Genomic DNA, 17,070 nt, shown 5'->3' on the forward strand with positions numbered 1-17,070 from the left:
GAAGGATCAACTGGCATATTGAAAACTTATGATAATCTTATTATTTTGACATGATCTATGACAAAAATAATCACAATGCAACAAACTTTAATGTTACTACACCATGGTCAATATCAATCACAGTATATTAAAAACAAATGCAATATAATACATTCCAATGTCTCCACAAGCAAGGTCTCAAAACCAATCATTATTTAAGAGCTGAGTATAAGTAAAATTGTGTCCTCATGCCAAGGTGCTGCAGCTCTTTTCAGGCACACCCCAATGGAGGTGAGTTGCATGTACCACTTTAACCACATACCAACCTCCTGCCATTCGCCGCCCCCCCCCCCCCCCCCCAGGACGGCAGCAAATAAGTCTACCCGTTACGCTACGAAGGCGGACGTCAAAAAGCTACGAAGCAGAAAAGGAAGAGACTATGTTCATTCAAGAAGCGTTACTAATTCAGGACCGTGTCTTAGTCTATGCCTCTGAAGAGTCGCCGATTGTGTGAATCCCTTCTTGCAGATAGGGCACTGATGAGGACGTTCGCCAGTATGAACGAGCAGGTGCCGTTTAAGATCACTACGTTGAATGAACGACTTTGAACAAGTATTACAGACATGAGGCCGATCTCCCGAATGTGTCTTTTGATGGACCTTCGCATCAGACTTCCGGGCAAAACCTTTACCACAGATAATGCAAGAAAATGGTCGGTTGTCCAAATGAACCACAAGGTGACTCCGAAGATTCGCTCGACGGGTAAACATTTTTGGACATAGAGCACATTTAATTGTTCTCTCATTTGTATGAGTGTACTTATGTTCACGTAATGCAAATTGTGAATAACAGACCTTGCCACACTCGGTACAATGATAGGCGGTAGAATTAAGTGGTCTGGTTTTATAATGTACAAACATGTGCTTACGGAGGTCAGACTTGCGGAGGAAAGCTCGTTGACAAATATCACAACAGAAGTTTCTATCTTGTGAATGTACCAGTGAGTGCTGGTTTAAATCAGACTTTCTTGCGAAACTCTTCCCACACACTGAACAACCAAAAATACGTTCACCTGTATGTGTTGTATAATGCTCCCGTAGGTTAGCTGGCGAGGAGCAAAGCCGCCCGCACAGTTCACATACATACCGGCCCTTTTGAGGAGTTGCCGATCTTTCTCCCAAGTGTATGTTACGTATATGCTTTTTGAGATCTGCCTTTCGAGCAAACGTTTTCTTGCACATATTACAACAGAAAGGTCGAACTCCGCTGTGTACTTTTGAATGTTCATTGAGATGGGAACGTCGAGAGAAGGTCTTGCCACATTCTCTACAAGGTAACTTGTTATGAACTAATTCTGCATGATCTCCTAAGGAATCCCAGTTCTCAAAAGTCATATCACACTCAAAGCAGGAATAGTTTTGCTCATATACTTGATGTTGAGTTTCACTGGGCTGAGGTAAGGGCAAGGTATGAATTCTGTAAAAAAGTAAGACAATGAATATTGTTCAATAAAAATACATTGAACAATCTATAGTATCAGTAGTTGGAAATTAGTCCAAAGATAAATATGTTTTTCTGAATTTGTGCATTCATACAAATATATTTTACACATTTCCTTTTTTCAACCTCAGAAGTAAACCACAATTATATTATGGTGAAAAATGGAACGGTTCCTCACATTAATATAACATTAGTTGTAAAAATTATTTCCATTATTGTGGGCAATGAAATCTTCTCTTTAAAAAAAGCAAAATATTATTCTCATCAACCTTCTGATGAGATTAAAAAACCTAATGACACACATACTATTTCACAAATATTCTAAAATTGAAATTACAAGGATCCATAGTTCTACCAAACTTGCGATCACAATCTAGATATCAAAATCCAAAATTTTTCCTCTGAAAATCTCATACTGGACTGCATGAAAATGTTACATATCAGAACAAGTTAACTCCACTGCAGCAGGAATTATTTTACAATGACAACTGGGCACAGTGGACCCTGGATAAGCTTCTTAAGAAGTCAAGCTAGCATTGAAATCACAGAGAATGGAAAGGATGCTATAATTATCCCGCTAACAGCTTTGGCAATGCTGCAAGCAAACAATCTCATGCTGTAGAGGTAAACAGAGGTCACCATATGTTTGTGAATAGTCCAGACAAGAAGGCACTTTCTACATGTTTTAAAACATTGTTGACACCTTATTCTCTGTTACACCTTATAAATCTCATAATTACACATTAAGAAAATCTTGTATATCTCTAATTTTATCTTCAAGATTAAAAAATATACACGTCTCCAACATAAAGAAGAACATTATCGCCGATTTTACTTCGTCACTTGGACACTGACTTGTTGAAGTTTATAACCAACATGAATGAACATTTTATCATCATAACTATGGTATGTCTTTTAATTTTCGTGCCAGTTTGTCACATCTTTTAGCTATTGTATCATCATAACTATCAAATATGTTTTAATTGTCTTGCCATTTTGTCAAATTTTTTAGCTGAAGATATTCCATAATCGGAACAAAGCATGTCCTCGAGATTAAGCTGGTTTATATTATGTAATTAATAAAACTATTATATAGAAATTGATAAGTATTGGAAGGTGGGAACCTACTTATAACTTAATCTTAGTTATTCTCTGTTGTCTAGATATCAAAATCCAAAATTTCTCCTGTGGAAATCTCATACTGGACTACATGAAAATGCTACTTACATATCAGAACAAGTTCACTCCACTGCAGCAGGAATTCTTTTACAATGACAATTGGGTATATTGGACCCAGGATAAGGTTCATAAGAAGTAAGTTAGCATTGAAATGAGAGAGAATGGAAAGGATGCTATAGAACATGAACTACATAACATTTCTGGAATCACTGTAAAGAAATGAGAAAGCATGACGCTGAACTTCTAGTAGATTAGGCATGATGTAGCGAGACACCAATGAGTTCATTACCTGTGTGCATCATCAGAAGCACAGCTGCACTCAGCTGAGGAGAGACTGAGCTCATATGTGGGTGCTGTATAGTTTTCGCTTGGAGGACAGCAGGGCAAAGTTACTTGTTCTTTCAAAACTTCATATGGGAAACTTGCAATATTGAACACCTTCTACTTCTCATTCTTTATTTCAGGTGGAGACTTTTCCTATCCATTTAAGCAATTTAACAACAAGATGGAATCGCCTTTTGTTATTTGGTGGAGAACATGGCATATTACATTGGATGTTGACGTATGTATAACGATGGTACACTAAAAATGTGAGTAGCCATCCTAACTTCGAAAATGATACCTGGGAATGACTACTTCAACAACCTTGCGATATGTAAAGGAGACCTATACCGGTCCTGGAGAATGAATGAAGACATCAAAATCAAATCAAATCAAAATCTCTTTATTTGCAAATGAGGTGCCTACCTCGGTGGCAAATGGTACACTAAAATACATTATTGTCAAGCACTAAATATTAAATTAACAAGAGAACAAAATTTTCCTATAATACAATATTATACAATTTACGCTAACAATTTTTTTTATTAAACACACAGCTCATCCTTAGTAAATTTATATTGTTTACAAAATTCTACTAATAATATCTCCTGTACTACTTACAGATATAGTCAACTGATATACAGTATGTGGAATTACTTCAAATGATACTGTACAACTGGTATAAGATTAAAATTTACATTGCATTTATTTACTTTTTTCTTTTTTCCTTTACCCATTCTGGAACCTAAGTAGCCTAACGACCTGCTGCATCTTAACCAGAGCCCCTTTTGCCACCACTTTTCAGAGTCCCTGAAGGGCCTTCACAGCTACCGTAGCGGTCCCAGGGGCCTCGAAGTCTCCACTGTACTTCACCCCTACAGGCAGTCCCCTACTTTGGCTGTCCAAACTCCTTAGACTAGGGGATGGAATTTTATTCACACACATTTTTTATTTACATTAACCTGCACTGGTCGAATGCCCTCTAACATTTCATTTATTTTCTCTGTTGCTGTTTATTCTCTTCTTGAATATCTGTACAGATTTTACCCCTGGTAAACTGTTCCACTCCTTTACACCCTTCCCAATGAATGAAAATTTACCCCAATCGCTTCTACTAAAATTTCTTCTAATTTTACATTTGTGGTCAGTCCTGCCAACATAATTATTTTCCAACTGAAGCCTCTCACGGATATCTCCCCATGCTGCTTCTCCTGTATAGGCTCTATATAACCCTATAAGTCTAGTTTTCTCCCTTCTCTTACTAAAGTTTCCCACCCTAGTTCCTTTAACATTTCTGATACACTACTCTTTCTCCTGAAATCCCCTGTTACAAACCTTGCTGCTTTCCTCTGCACACTGTCTATTTCTTTTAATAGGTATTCTTGGTGAGGATCCCAAACACTGTTTGCATATTCCAATAATGGACGAACCATACTTAAGTAACTTTTTTCTTTTAATTCTTTGTTGCATCCTTTAAGTAGCCTCATTATGACATGTAACGATCTGTATGCTTTCCCAACAATGTCATCCACATGACCCTTCCAGTGCAAATTACTTTCAAATTTTACACCTAAATATTTGCATCTAAACTTAAGTACCCTACCATGTAAACTAGTCTAAATCCTGCCTACTTTTTATCTATTTAGATGGTTATGGTAGTAATAGATTTTTTCTAGCCATTTTCCATTTCAAATTTCTCTTACATTTTGGTGTAGCATTGGATTTTGTGGAGTTGTACAAGTTGAATTTTAGAACTATTTTCATCTCACCATTGCAATAAAATAGAAATTACTGCTTTAATAATAACAAAACCATTCGACTAAACCTATTAGTTAAAAGTGTCCGAGTGATTAATATATCATGGAATGCAAGGGAAATAGCATTTTCAATGAAGCTTGGCCCTATCTAATATTTCTACATTGTGAGATAGAAATTAGTACAGGCAGATAATAATAAATAAAATAATAATGAAATGTAAGTGAAATAATGGGTTATTTAAAGGATTAAATGCTTTTGAGTGGAGTGCCATTAGAATTGCTTATATTGCCCACACTGATTGTGTCACTCTGGTGGAATATTCAGACTATGGCATCGTGCCTTATTTTCTGATAAAGGTGGAGGTTAGGCGATAATGGGATGCCAGATTAGGGTTCCGACAATTATATTTAATAATCAAAGGTGGTTGATTGGAATATTATTGCTTGTGTCTTTGAAGATATTCCTAAAATTGTCATAATAGAGACTCATTTTCTTTTTCAAATCTATTGTATCACATTGAGCTAGTGATGGCATCCCATTTAATTACTTTTCTTATGGAGTTTGTATCCCAATTCAATATCCATGATGTTAGAATCTGAAGTAACGAGTCTTGGGTTCAGTCATGATTCAATGAAGTGAGGAAATCAGGGAGGAAGTGCAATTTTCTGACCTTAGGAGGATTAGTTATGAAGACAACCAACTAAGAATCAGTGTCAATAATAATTCTTGATTTAGGCATGTAAATAAATTTCAAGTGTAATATATGTGTATCTTATTGTTTCAGTGGAATATTATCTACAGATTGATTTTGTAGATTACTGTATTGTGAAGATCTGTATTTTTGTGTGCAATGTTGTATAGGAATTTTCTTCAGAAATGGATATTCTGAGCTTATACATTTGATCTTGGAACAGACAAGACTGACACTTTGTAATTTCAGTTGAGAAAATATATCATCAAATAACATCATAATTTTTTTGTAAAACTTTATAGTAAAATTTATCAGCAAAATTTTATTAGATTCTGATGAATATTCTAAAAACACTGTCAAATACTGTCACAGTCAGTAAAGCAACAAACACCTTCAATTCAAATCAATAACTTAAATGACTTATGATAGATTGGAAATAGGTTCCAACTTAAGAAAATTGAGTGATGAAATTTTTGAGAATGGAATGTCCTAAACAAGATATAGTCATACTGTAATTCATAATGCAGATGATCAAGTATTATTATCTGAAAATAACTCATGTTAACAAAATATATTAACGATCCTTTATGATTTTAAGTGAAGCATTCACACGTGAAAAATGAGATAGTTATAGGATATTTGTTTATTTCTTCAATAAGATTCAATCTGGAACTAAGTCATTTCTTTTGATATTTGTTTCAGAATTTGATGAAGTTGTTATGGAGGCCAGATCTTGAACCAATATAATATTGTAATTTATTTAGTATTCATCTGAGAAGAAGATATCATAACTTTTAATTTATTTGTTATTTATTTGTGGCCGTATTGCCAAGCCTCAGTTTAAATATTTGTCAATAAATTCAGGCTTTGTTTTATGATAGTTTTTATTTTACCAGATTATCTATCCTTGAAATGCCATGGTAAGTCACTGTTCTGTGTTGACTTTGAACTTGTATCTAAATAGTGTTTCCTTATCATATCTAACCATCGGGAACATGAACGGTCCACCCCTGAGAATTGCCCATGGTGCCTGACTGACTACCTAGGGCAACTTTTCGATATGATATGGGACAATACACAGATAATAATTATGGACATGGATGACAATAATAATACAGACCTATACTTACGACAAGACACTCCTTGGCAGCAATACACATTATTTGACATGTTGTGAAATACTTCGACAGAAAAACTCAAGAAAGGGAGACATCATGCTCCTTCATAAATCCATAGCCAGAATATAACTAAAACACTGGCCTATTTAACTCTAGGTCCTATTGCGACTATCGAGCTATGTTAATGCAATGGGACGTTAGTGACCTGCTAATTCCTAAATCAGCTACCAACGCTTGTTGACAACTCATGCAATTCATAAAACAATATTCACTGGCCTTTATCTGAAAATTAAGATATTCTTAGCATAATGGTCCAAAGCTCCACATACCCTGTATGTTATCTCTACCCATCGTAGGACAACAGCTATCCAAAATTATTTCTACTTCAATTATACTGCCTCTGTAAAATTACCTAAATTACCTAAAAAACGTCAATTTACCACAACAAAACACATTTGGAAACAATCCCAGCCTGTGCTTGTAAAAACATAGATTTACACATAAATTCCCTAACAAATTCAACAATGGAATATAATTATTACCTTACAATGATCCTGAGTATGGCACTGAGGGCTTACACTATCTCTGCAGTACCTCGACATCCTCATCATGGACATTTTACACTCAAATTATTATAAATGTGAGGATATGTTAAAACTTATAATATAACATTATTTATTACAATCTGAGGTCAAAATTTGATCCCATCTGTTAGCAATGCACAGTAATTACTATCGGTTTACATGAAGAAATAATTAAAATAAAAACCTATATGAGATGACACACATTCATTTACACTGTTGCACTTTCTGAAATATAACACTAAATAGAGGATTCACAAATATGTCCACACAAAAATTATTCTCTGATAACATAGCAGCACCTACTGAAATAATACCGGACACAAATTATCAACACACAATATTTACATCTGGGATAGTCAGACCCCTAGTAAAGCATCGTACTGGGTCCATCAACAAGAAAATATACAGAAAAAACATCATCCCTCCCTCCCACACCTACTGTCCTTAGATAACATGTTCAAGAAATTCTACATTTGACCATTACTTGCTGGTATTCCAACAGTGACTTAATTGCCCTATATTCATTTCATTACATTAATTTGAAAATATTATAATTAAAAATAAATGGCAATGACAAAATATCTGGTATAAAGGAAAAGACCCCCTTGGTCTATAAAATTATAAGAAAACATTGCAACCCTCAAAGTGGTGGCTCTCTCAACATATTTATAAGGTTGTGTATTGCTATGACTTTATTATTACTAGTGTTCCCCTAGATGGTTAAAGATGCTTTTCAAAAATAAATGGAGTATGCATCCTCCAGCTCCTCAACTTGACACTGGACATAAGGGATGACATTCATTTACTCCTCCATGGAGCTGATATTCAGGGAAACAGTCATCAGTAGTTCATCCTGTTTCCCACAATGCATGATGAAGTGATTGTCTGTTTACCATCATGAAATAAGTATGCATCTTCTTTGACAATTAAGAATAAGCATGCTTCAAACACTAAGTAATGAATTTCAAGTGTAAGTCTAAAATCAACTGTCGGAACGAAACTCTGAATTGTATGTCAGAACAGAAATCTGAATAAGACTGTGTGAATGTTATGGTCTCTTATTGAAGATTCTTTCAGGAACTGAAACTTACTGCCATCAAAAGGAAAAAAGGAGTAATGTTCCTTCCTCACTGAAAGAAAGGCAACACCTGGAAAAGCAATATGAAAGCAATATCATGTGGGCAATGGACGGAAGCAATTAAAATGAATTGCAATGTCATCACTGTTCAAACTCTTCCTGGAAGGAGCCTTAATATATACCGTTGCAGAAGATGTGATGAGTTTAAAACCCTTCACCATATATTAGGGTTCTGTCCCAAAGAAGAGCTAATGAGAATCAAGTGCCACAATGCTGTGCATTCTACGATAGCTGGAAGCCCTTTGTAGACATCATTATCTCAAAGTCTACAAAGAAATCAGATGTCTCTCCCAAGATGGATCAACACGCTCAGCTGACATGATAGTGATCGACTGAACTAAAGGAGCAGATATAGTGATCGATCTGACCATGAGATTTGGGAGCAATGAACACCAGCCAAAAATCATCTGTGATGAGAAAAAGGCCATCTATGACCCATGCTGTGAGAATCTTACAACAAGATACAAAAATGGGAAGTGGTTAGTCTGATAATAAGCACCAGAAGGACTATATCTAAAGAAACTCTGGACTTCTGAACACCTGAATCCACCATCCAGGCTGTAGCAGACTCAGAACTAAAACATTTTTTCACTATCAGACATCACCTGCATTCCACAACATGAGTGTGAGAATGCTTGTAGTTTCAATAAAGTAAAGGACAGGAGATCTGACAGAACCTTCTTGCAAAAAAAAATAAATAAATAAATAAAATAAAATAGTAATGAAACATAGCAAAGACATAAAATTCCTTATCATAGATATTGTTCTGTGTAACTAATGGAGTGTGGCCTTCGAAGAATTGACACCATATAGGCGACCTGTGCATCTATGAGGATGGGGCCTTACTTAATAATGACTTCTAATGATGATGACAGCATATACACCTATCCCGGAGCCATCAGATTAAACCAATAAAGGTTAAAAATCCTCTTAAGGTCTACAGGTCACAATACATATCATTATTACAGAATATCTTATATGAACTAAGACTGAACGCACAGTGTTTGTACTCTGCACTGCAGCTGCCTCAGCCAAACTCATGTCATGCATGGCCACCTTGCCTGAAACATCTATACAACCTTATATGAAATCTCACCTTATAAAAGGTACTGGAATGTTATCCTTCCAGAGTTATACAGACATTGTATCTGGTAACCACATTCTGGCTGCTAGGAGTGAGTTCTGCCACTGTAATGTTTCCGATTTCATTTGTAAAAATTTTCATTCAGTTCCTCCAATGCGTGAGGATTTGTTCGATACACTTTCTCTTTCAGTTTACCCCACAAGTAAAAATCACACATCGTTAGATCTGGAGAACGAGGGGGAAATAGACCAGCACTGATCACTCTGTCTGCAAATACTTCTGAGATTGAAAGAAGGTAATCTTCTACTCTTTGAACAGGGGCTGAATCTTGCCCACACAATTTTTTTTCTTCTGCTAACTGATGGAAGAATGGCATCAAAATGTCATCTTTGTACCTTTCTGCATTTACTGTCATCTCAAAAAAAAAAAAGGCTCAATTATTCATCTTGCACTAACAGCACACCAAACACCAATCTTCCTATCATAATGAGGGGCTGACTAAAGGCAATTAGGATTTTCTGCACACCAATAGTGAGAGTTATGACTTCACATGACCATTCAGATGAAACCAGAACTTTTACATACAAAAATACTGGTTGCAATGATAACTGTCTCTCTATCTAAACAGTCGAGTTTCAGACTGGCGACTGATGCTTGCCAAATTGAACACGTGTAGGCTGCTTGCAAGGTCAAGAAGTACGTACGTGTGCACCTCCCATACTGCAGATTACATATCGGAGAGTAAAAACGCTGTTTCGATGGTCTTAGTTTATATGAGAGACCCTATATATTATACATTAAATAACCTGATGTCTAAATATTATCAAACTTAATTTACAATATATATATAGTTATATAATTCTTTACTGTAAATAACCATCAGCATCCAAAATGTACAGGTTGTCAACAATGGACAAAGCATGCAAATAAATATTTTATTTCAAAAGAATGTAGAAAACTGTTACATAACTACAAACAATTTAGCAGTATACTTCAAAAACTTAACAAGAATGTTTTAACTCATTGTTGATAATTTAGATAAACTTAATCTTTTGCATTCCTATGTCGAATGGGACTTGACATTAAAATATTATACTTGTGGTCCGATGTCGAGTACCATTCGATATGACAATACCTTGTACTTTCAGCGCTTGTATGATGACTGTGCTGTGTTCCAGCTCTGTAGAGCTATCTAACGGTCTTCAAGAGAGCACCTATCCCTATTTTCTACAGTTTTTGGGAACTATAATGACTTTGTAACCTCTGTTATTCATGAATGTTTGTGAAAGTTTACTGATGATACAGATTGAATGTAAACATGGATTCTACTTCATCTTCGCTCACGGAAGTGGATGTTTTAGAAAAGTTAGTAGACAGTGATTGTGACGTTGATGAATCAATAACTGACTTGCATGATTTAATAGAGAATAAAATTATTGAATGTTAACAGAGTAATAGTGACAATGAAATTAAAGGTAGTGATGCTCCTTGAAATCCATGGCATAAGTGAAGAGCTGGCAATCCCGATTTATGTGTGTTCTTATTCAACAAAACAATTTGTGGATATAAAGCATCAAGTAGAAACAATCCTTCAATGGTAAATATATTTCACATAATGTAATTTATTATATTTTGTGTTACTTTCCTTGCAGTGTTCACTTCCTACAGCTGTTCATAGTGCAGAAATTAATTAGGAGTGAAGCAGGAAGCATACGCTAGGGGTAATGGAGTTCAAAAAGTTAATACTCTTGTTTTGTTATTTTGATCTAAATATGTGAAGTCTACTGACATTGTTTACTATAAATTCCAATCAAGACACACTCTGTTAAATAGCCTTTGATTGCTTATCTCTCTAATTTTAGCTAGGACTAAGTTCCAAGAACTTACGGTAACATGTAGATAAAGAAGTCATCATACTTCTGTGATGAATGGAAAAAAACAAGGGGCATTATGATGATGACTTTGAGGGAATGCTATGTGATGGGGAACGGAATTTAAAATTATTTTGTGATAGTTTGGTTGGCTTGTTTGCAGATCACTGCAAAGAAGGGAAGTAGCAAGGTATTTATGTTGTTCTGTGAATTGTAGCCAACATGGCTGATAGTAGGTTGGTTGAGAAACCAATCAGCATCAGAGCTGAGGACTCAACATACATACATACATACATACATACATACATACATAGAGTCTCTCATATAAACTAAGATTGCACGCACAGTGTTTGTACTCTGCGCTATGGCAGTTGCCTCAACCAAACTTATGTCGCATGTGGCCACCCTGCTTTAAGCATGTATACAATCTTATATGAAATCTTACCCTATAAAAGATGCTGTATCTCATAATCACATTCTGGCTGACACAAGTGAGTTCTGCCACTGTAATGTTTCTGATTTCATTTTCTTTAAGTTTCTCCAATGTGTGAGGATTTGTTCATGGGTTCACTAGGCTAATTGGTGACAGTTCCAATGACAGTTGAAATCATGTTCATCGAATCTATTGCATGACATGTAAACACGTACAACCATCACTTAAGTTTCTTTAATTTGTCTGAAAGGATCTTCTAATTTGCAGATAATATGGGTTGCAACAAGGAAAAACTTCCATCCGAAACAATCTAAATCTTTAAGAACTTAAAAGATAAATAAAACGTTAAATTAAACACACAACAATAATTCTAAAAGTACAAAAAGTTCATAAAATATCAATCAATGTCACAATTAAAAAATTCACAAAATTTCACTTGACACATTAACTGGTAATATAAATCCTAAAATATAATTTTCAAAAAAGTACCAGGGCAATGCATGGAGCAATTTCATATCAAGACACATTATATGACCTATTTACTGTATAATGAATGCTGCGGAGCAGCATGCGTCCTCTAACAGAAACCCCTATTTGTTGTGCTAATTTTGTGAAAGATTTACTCGATGACCATTCAAGATTAGCACCACTGTCTACTAGTGTTTCCTTCAATAAAATTTTTTGTTTGCGTGCAGGTTTTTTATTGAGCACTGAGTCAGTAGTTTCAAATTTATTTACAATTAAGTTGTTGAATTTGTGCTCTTGAAGGTGGCACTCCATCAGGAAACTCATGAACAAATGCATCACATATCCATCAAGCCAACTTGTACTTAAAATAACTTTTACATATGAAAATATGGTGTTGCAATGATAACTGTCTCACCATGTTAACAGCTGAGATTCAGACTGGCGACTGATGCTTGCATGATCGAACATGTGCATGCTACTTGCAAGATCAAGAACTATGCATGCGCCTCCAATACTGCAGCTTACGTATTAGAGAGTGAACACGCCACTTGGACGGTCTTAGTTTATATGAGAAACCCTGTACATACATAACATTGCATTCACTATCTGTCACAAGTTAAACAGTAAATGCCATTCACAAAGGCTGGGTAAATCACTGAAAGAAGTCTTGTAACATTGCACCTGGGTAGTTACATAGCCTTGTGTAAATTGCCAAGGGAAAAAATGAGGCTGTAATGTTATCTGCCAATCTGGTATGCAAATATCCAGCGGTCAGCAAGCAAGTAATACGAGTGCTTGAGAGAGAAATATTGGTAATGTATGACTATGGAACAATACCAGCTGAAGTAAAGTCACCATTCTAATTTATGGAAAAGTACAAAGAGGGCTGGGATGGCTGTTTAAAGGTATGTGTAACAATTTCTGGCAAATTACAAATGTCATATCAATATACAATTTCAGCAGCTAGCAGTGGTTTTCTGACAACTCTGCATGAATGAGATCAGTTAGCGAATGGCCGTGATCATAATTGATGCGTTTGTGGTATCTGCTGTAGTGCTGTACTGAGGAAAATAATACACTAGGGAAGACAGAAATTGCAATACCATGAAGGGGTGTGCCTACAATGCCCTAAGCAAGCAAAGTGGATGGGTGTGCAGCAGTGATGTGATAACACCTTCACGTGCTTCAGTGTGGAAATGTAGACGCAGATCTGTACAAGGTGTGCCAATGCGATTCATTACTGAGACGACACTATGCATCTTTTTAGTTTCCTTAACGTTGCATCGACATAGATAAATCTTCTGGCAACGATGGGATAGGAAAAGGCTAGGAGTGGAAAGGAAGTGACTGAGGCCTTAATTAAAGTACAGCCACAATATTTATCTGATGTGAAAATGGGAAACCATGAAAAACCATCTTCAGGGCTGACAATGGGGTTCGAACCCACTATTTCCCGAATGCAGGCTGATACATCCTTGATTTAATAGTGGGATTTTTTATAGGTATGATAAAGTATTGTATATGTCTTAACTAGTGTTTTAGACATGCTGAAAATCCTTAACCTTACATGTCATAGCAATGCATTCAACGTTCAATACTTGTAAAAAGGAAGTTAATTTCTTACCGTGTGCACAAAGCTCATTAGTCTAGATTAGTTAGATTATTGGGAAGTTTACATTAACATGGCAAGCAAAGGTGGTCTGGGTGCAGAAGTACCTACTTTACGCCACAAAGTAGCATGGAGGCCTCTGCATCCCCTGGGTAAGACATACTACCGTGACAAAACCTTGGGTCTGGACTGGTTAAGTCCGACGGGTGACAAGACCACTGATCTGGAGATACCACAAGTAGTTGGGAAGACAAGGGGATATAACTAATATAAAAATACAGTGACAAAAGTGCTTTCTATGTCTGACAGCATTCAGAATTTTAGCTAATGGAGTAAGAAATTGATCACATTTACCTTTGTGTGTATAATAATTTATAGCTTAATTGTTATTGTTAACCATTTTGTTGAAAAATTTTTTAACCTAAAAATCATGATAAGGGTGACAGGAATGCATTCTATATGTTTGACAGTGTTGAGAATTTTAATTAATAAACTATGAAATTGGTTATATTTAGTTGGGTGTGTGTAAAAATTCATATGCCTCATTGTCAATGTGTCAGCCATATTGGTCTAGAACTCTTTACTGTGCAGCAGTTGGTTATAACATCTTGTTGTGTTCAGTTCTTGGAGTGACATAACACTGTACAAATTGGCAGTGACTATTGGGCCAGCCATAATTATTGATGGTGAGGGTTTAAAAAAATTGAAATTTTATAACTGGCATTCCATTCCTTGATTCTAACCAAATTTGGGGCAGTAAATCTGCTTAGGTGGGGCTCCAGTAGCACAGACCTTACCTCACGACACTTGGCTGCTCTAACTTTAAGACACACTCCCTAAGACTTTTGACGCCTGGTACCAGTGATCTTGGACTTTCTGGAATTTTAACAAGCCACTCTATCCCGGTTGAATCCAGTTCTGATAACTCTCAAGCCATTCATTGTCCATAGTGTGACATTTTGCAAAAGATAGAATTCTTATCTGCACCACCATTTTACTTAAATGTTCACCATTTGATTTATTTTAGGTGTATACTTGTAAAACTCACAAGGACAGTTCCACAGATGAACAAATTAATAGAAATGTGGCATCGTGATTTTAGTTCCTCAAGGTGGTGGCACTGTTAAAATAATAATGTTATTGGTCTTTATATCCCACTAACTGCTTTACAAATCAAACATATTTATAAATACTTTTTATTTGTAAAGTGATAACCATCAATACAGAATGAGATTTATAACTTGCAATCCCACTAACTGCTTTTATGGTTTTTGGAGACACCATGGTATTGAAATTTTGTTCTGGTGGAGTTCTTTTATATGCTGGTAAATCTACCAACACGTGACTGAGCACTTTCAAATACCACCAGACTGAGCCAAGATTGACTCTGCCAACTTAGGCACACAAAGCCAGCACCTTACCTGTCTGAGCCACTCAATCCAGCAATGGCCATATTGCATCAGCTGATAATATCATACCAAGGTCAAATTCTTGTTTCTAGGTACATTAGTCCTTCCTTTTTATAATGCAATTTTGAACACTGCTTTCATACATGATGTCAAAAAAATTTGACTCAAAATCTTTCAGGTTTTTTAATTGCTCACTGGTACTAGTAGAGTTCTGAAAGTATGGATATATTCTATGTTTAAAAAAAAGGCATTTCAACAAATTCAGTACAAGACTGGTCTACAAAGTTGTGGGTAACTAAAACAAAAGAAATACAAAAATCTTGCTGATCATCTTGACCAATGAATGTCTTTTCAAGCAACAAAAGTTATTATTGGGCCCAATACCAGTAGTACATACCCACTTTTATCCAAAGACAGAACTCCTCAGAGACAAATATTCTATGGATGCCAATGGGAAGAAATCATTTCAGGACATTGCTTTTAAGAATGCTTAACATATTGGAGACAAACCCGAATGTGTATCAGGATGGAGTAAAATGACCATGCCCAATACTGACTGGGGCCCACATGTTTATTTACACTGCGAAAACTACTTAAGTGTGATAGTGGACAGACCATTCCGTAGAACTCCAACAACAGCTATACCAGGCACTGCTGCTCTCTGTTGTTTTCTCAAACCTACAGCAGCTTATTTATGCAAATGTTTGTTTCTAAACTCTACGCTTTAAGCTGTTCAAAGCCCACGTTTTCACTGTTTTGTTTACATCGTTCAAAGTTTTAGTCTGTAACTTATGAATTGTTTCTGCTATCATGAATGGATCATAGAATGAATCTTTGAATTAGGTAAATGATTCAGATTAAATTTTTCGTCATTTCCTTTTTGCCAAGTTATATTCTTAGAAAATATGTAAAGTGAAAATGTATTCAATGTAATCTGTAAAATGGACACTTTTATTAATTCTTTAATAATATAAACTGCGTTACAAATGCAACTTAGCAATTAATTTCAACAGTTTTAAAACCTTCAAACCTTCCCCACTGCCAAATTAAAGGCATGGTTTTAAACACATTAGATTTGAGAAAACTTTGTTAATCTCCAAAAGTTTATTAAAGAACTGCATCTCAACACATATTCTGAAAATCCTGTTTATCTTAATGCAAAGTGTAACTGAAACAATCTTAAATGCACATTAATATTTTAAAGTGTTTCTGCTAACAATAAGACTTGTAACGGACTCGTCACATCATCGGCCTCTACTTCTACGAAATTCGCCATGCACATAACCCTTATCTTTCTATTGCTCATATGGACTCACTTTCATTATGATAACACACCATATTTTACTCTGCAACTGGGACTCAAATACCTCATCGAAAATATTTATTGAAAATCACATACTCTGTATGGACTTCAGCTCTATCCATCTTCACTATCTGCTGTCAACTGACTACCTTCTTGCCTGCCGACATCACACGATACTGTTTTGTTTGCTGCGCATGCTCCTGTAATATCTGGAATATTCCCGATGTATTTCTCCTGAATTATTTCCCCTCTATTCTAGCATATATAAACTAGGCTTTTCTCCGTATTAATCGAGATGGACCTTAGCCTGTGTGGCGGGTGGAACACTAAACGTCGTCTCCATCATTAGGGACCTGTGCACGAGTGCCTTTTCTGTGCCAGCACCACGAACATTGAGATGAGTTATGACAAACTTTTCAATTCTTTCCTGTAAATTTGGAACTTCAGAAGGAACAACTTTTCCTTTGGAATAAATTGGGAGCATGACATTTCCTAACTAAGTTTCTACCTTCTTTCAATCTAAGTATTGTTTCTAGTCATGAACTCAGGTGCAACTCTCTCTCGAGCTGTGCATGTTCTATATCTTGTGCTTTGCAAGTCCTATACATGCCTAAGCGTGAACAGT

General features: G+C 35.8%; 1 protein-coding gene across 2 annotated transcripts in view; it reads right to left on the reverse strand.

Annotated features, from left to right (window-relative positions):
• Positions 1-335: 335 nt before the first annotated feature.
• Positions 336-17,070, reverse strand: part of LOC136877530 (zinc finger protein 883) — a 72,462-nt gene continuing 55,727 nt past the window's right edge. Inside the window, exon 6 of one of the 2 annotated variants that reach the window (XM_067151647.2) lies at positions 336-1,455. In XM_067151647.2, the coding sequence (XP_067007748.2) occupies positions 423-1,455 (1,033 nt within the window). In that variant the 3' untranslated portion in view covers positions 336-422. Of the gene's footprint in view, positions 1,456-11,873; positions 11,982-17,070 lie in introns of those variants that run through there. The other variant, XM_067151649.2, reaches the window with a different exon arrangement.

This window comes from Anabrus simplex, chromosome 7 (genome assembly GCF_040414725.1).
Source record: "Anabrus simplex isolate iqAnaSimp1 chromosome 7, ASM4041472v1, whole genome shotgun sequence".
In the NCBI taxonomy this organism is placed as follows: domain Eukaryota; kingdom Metazoa; phylum Arthropoda; class Insecta; order Orthoptera; family Tettigoniidae; genus Anabrus; species Anabrus simplex.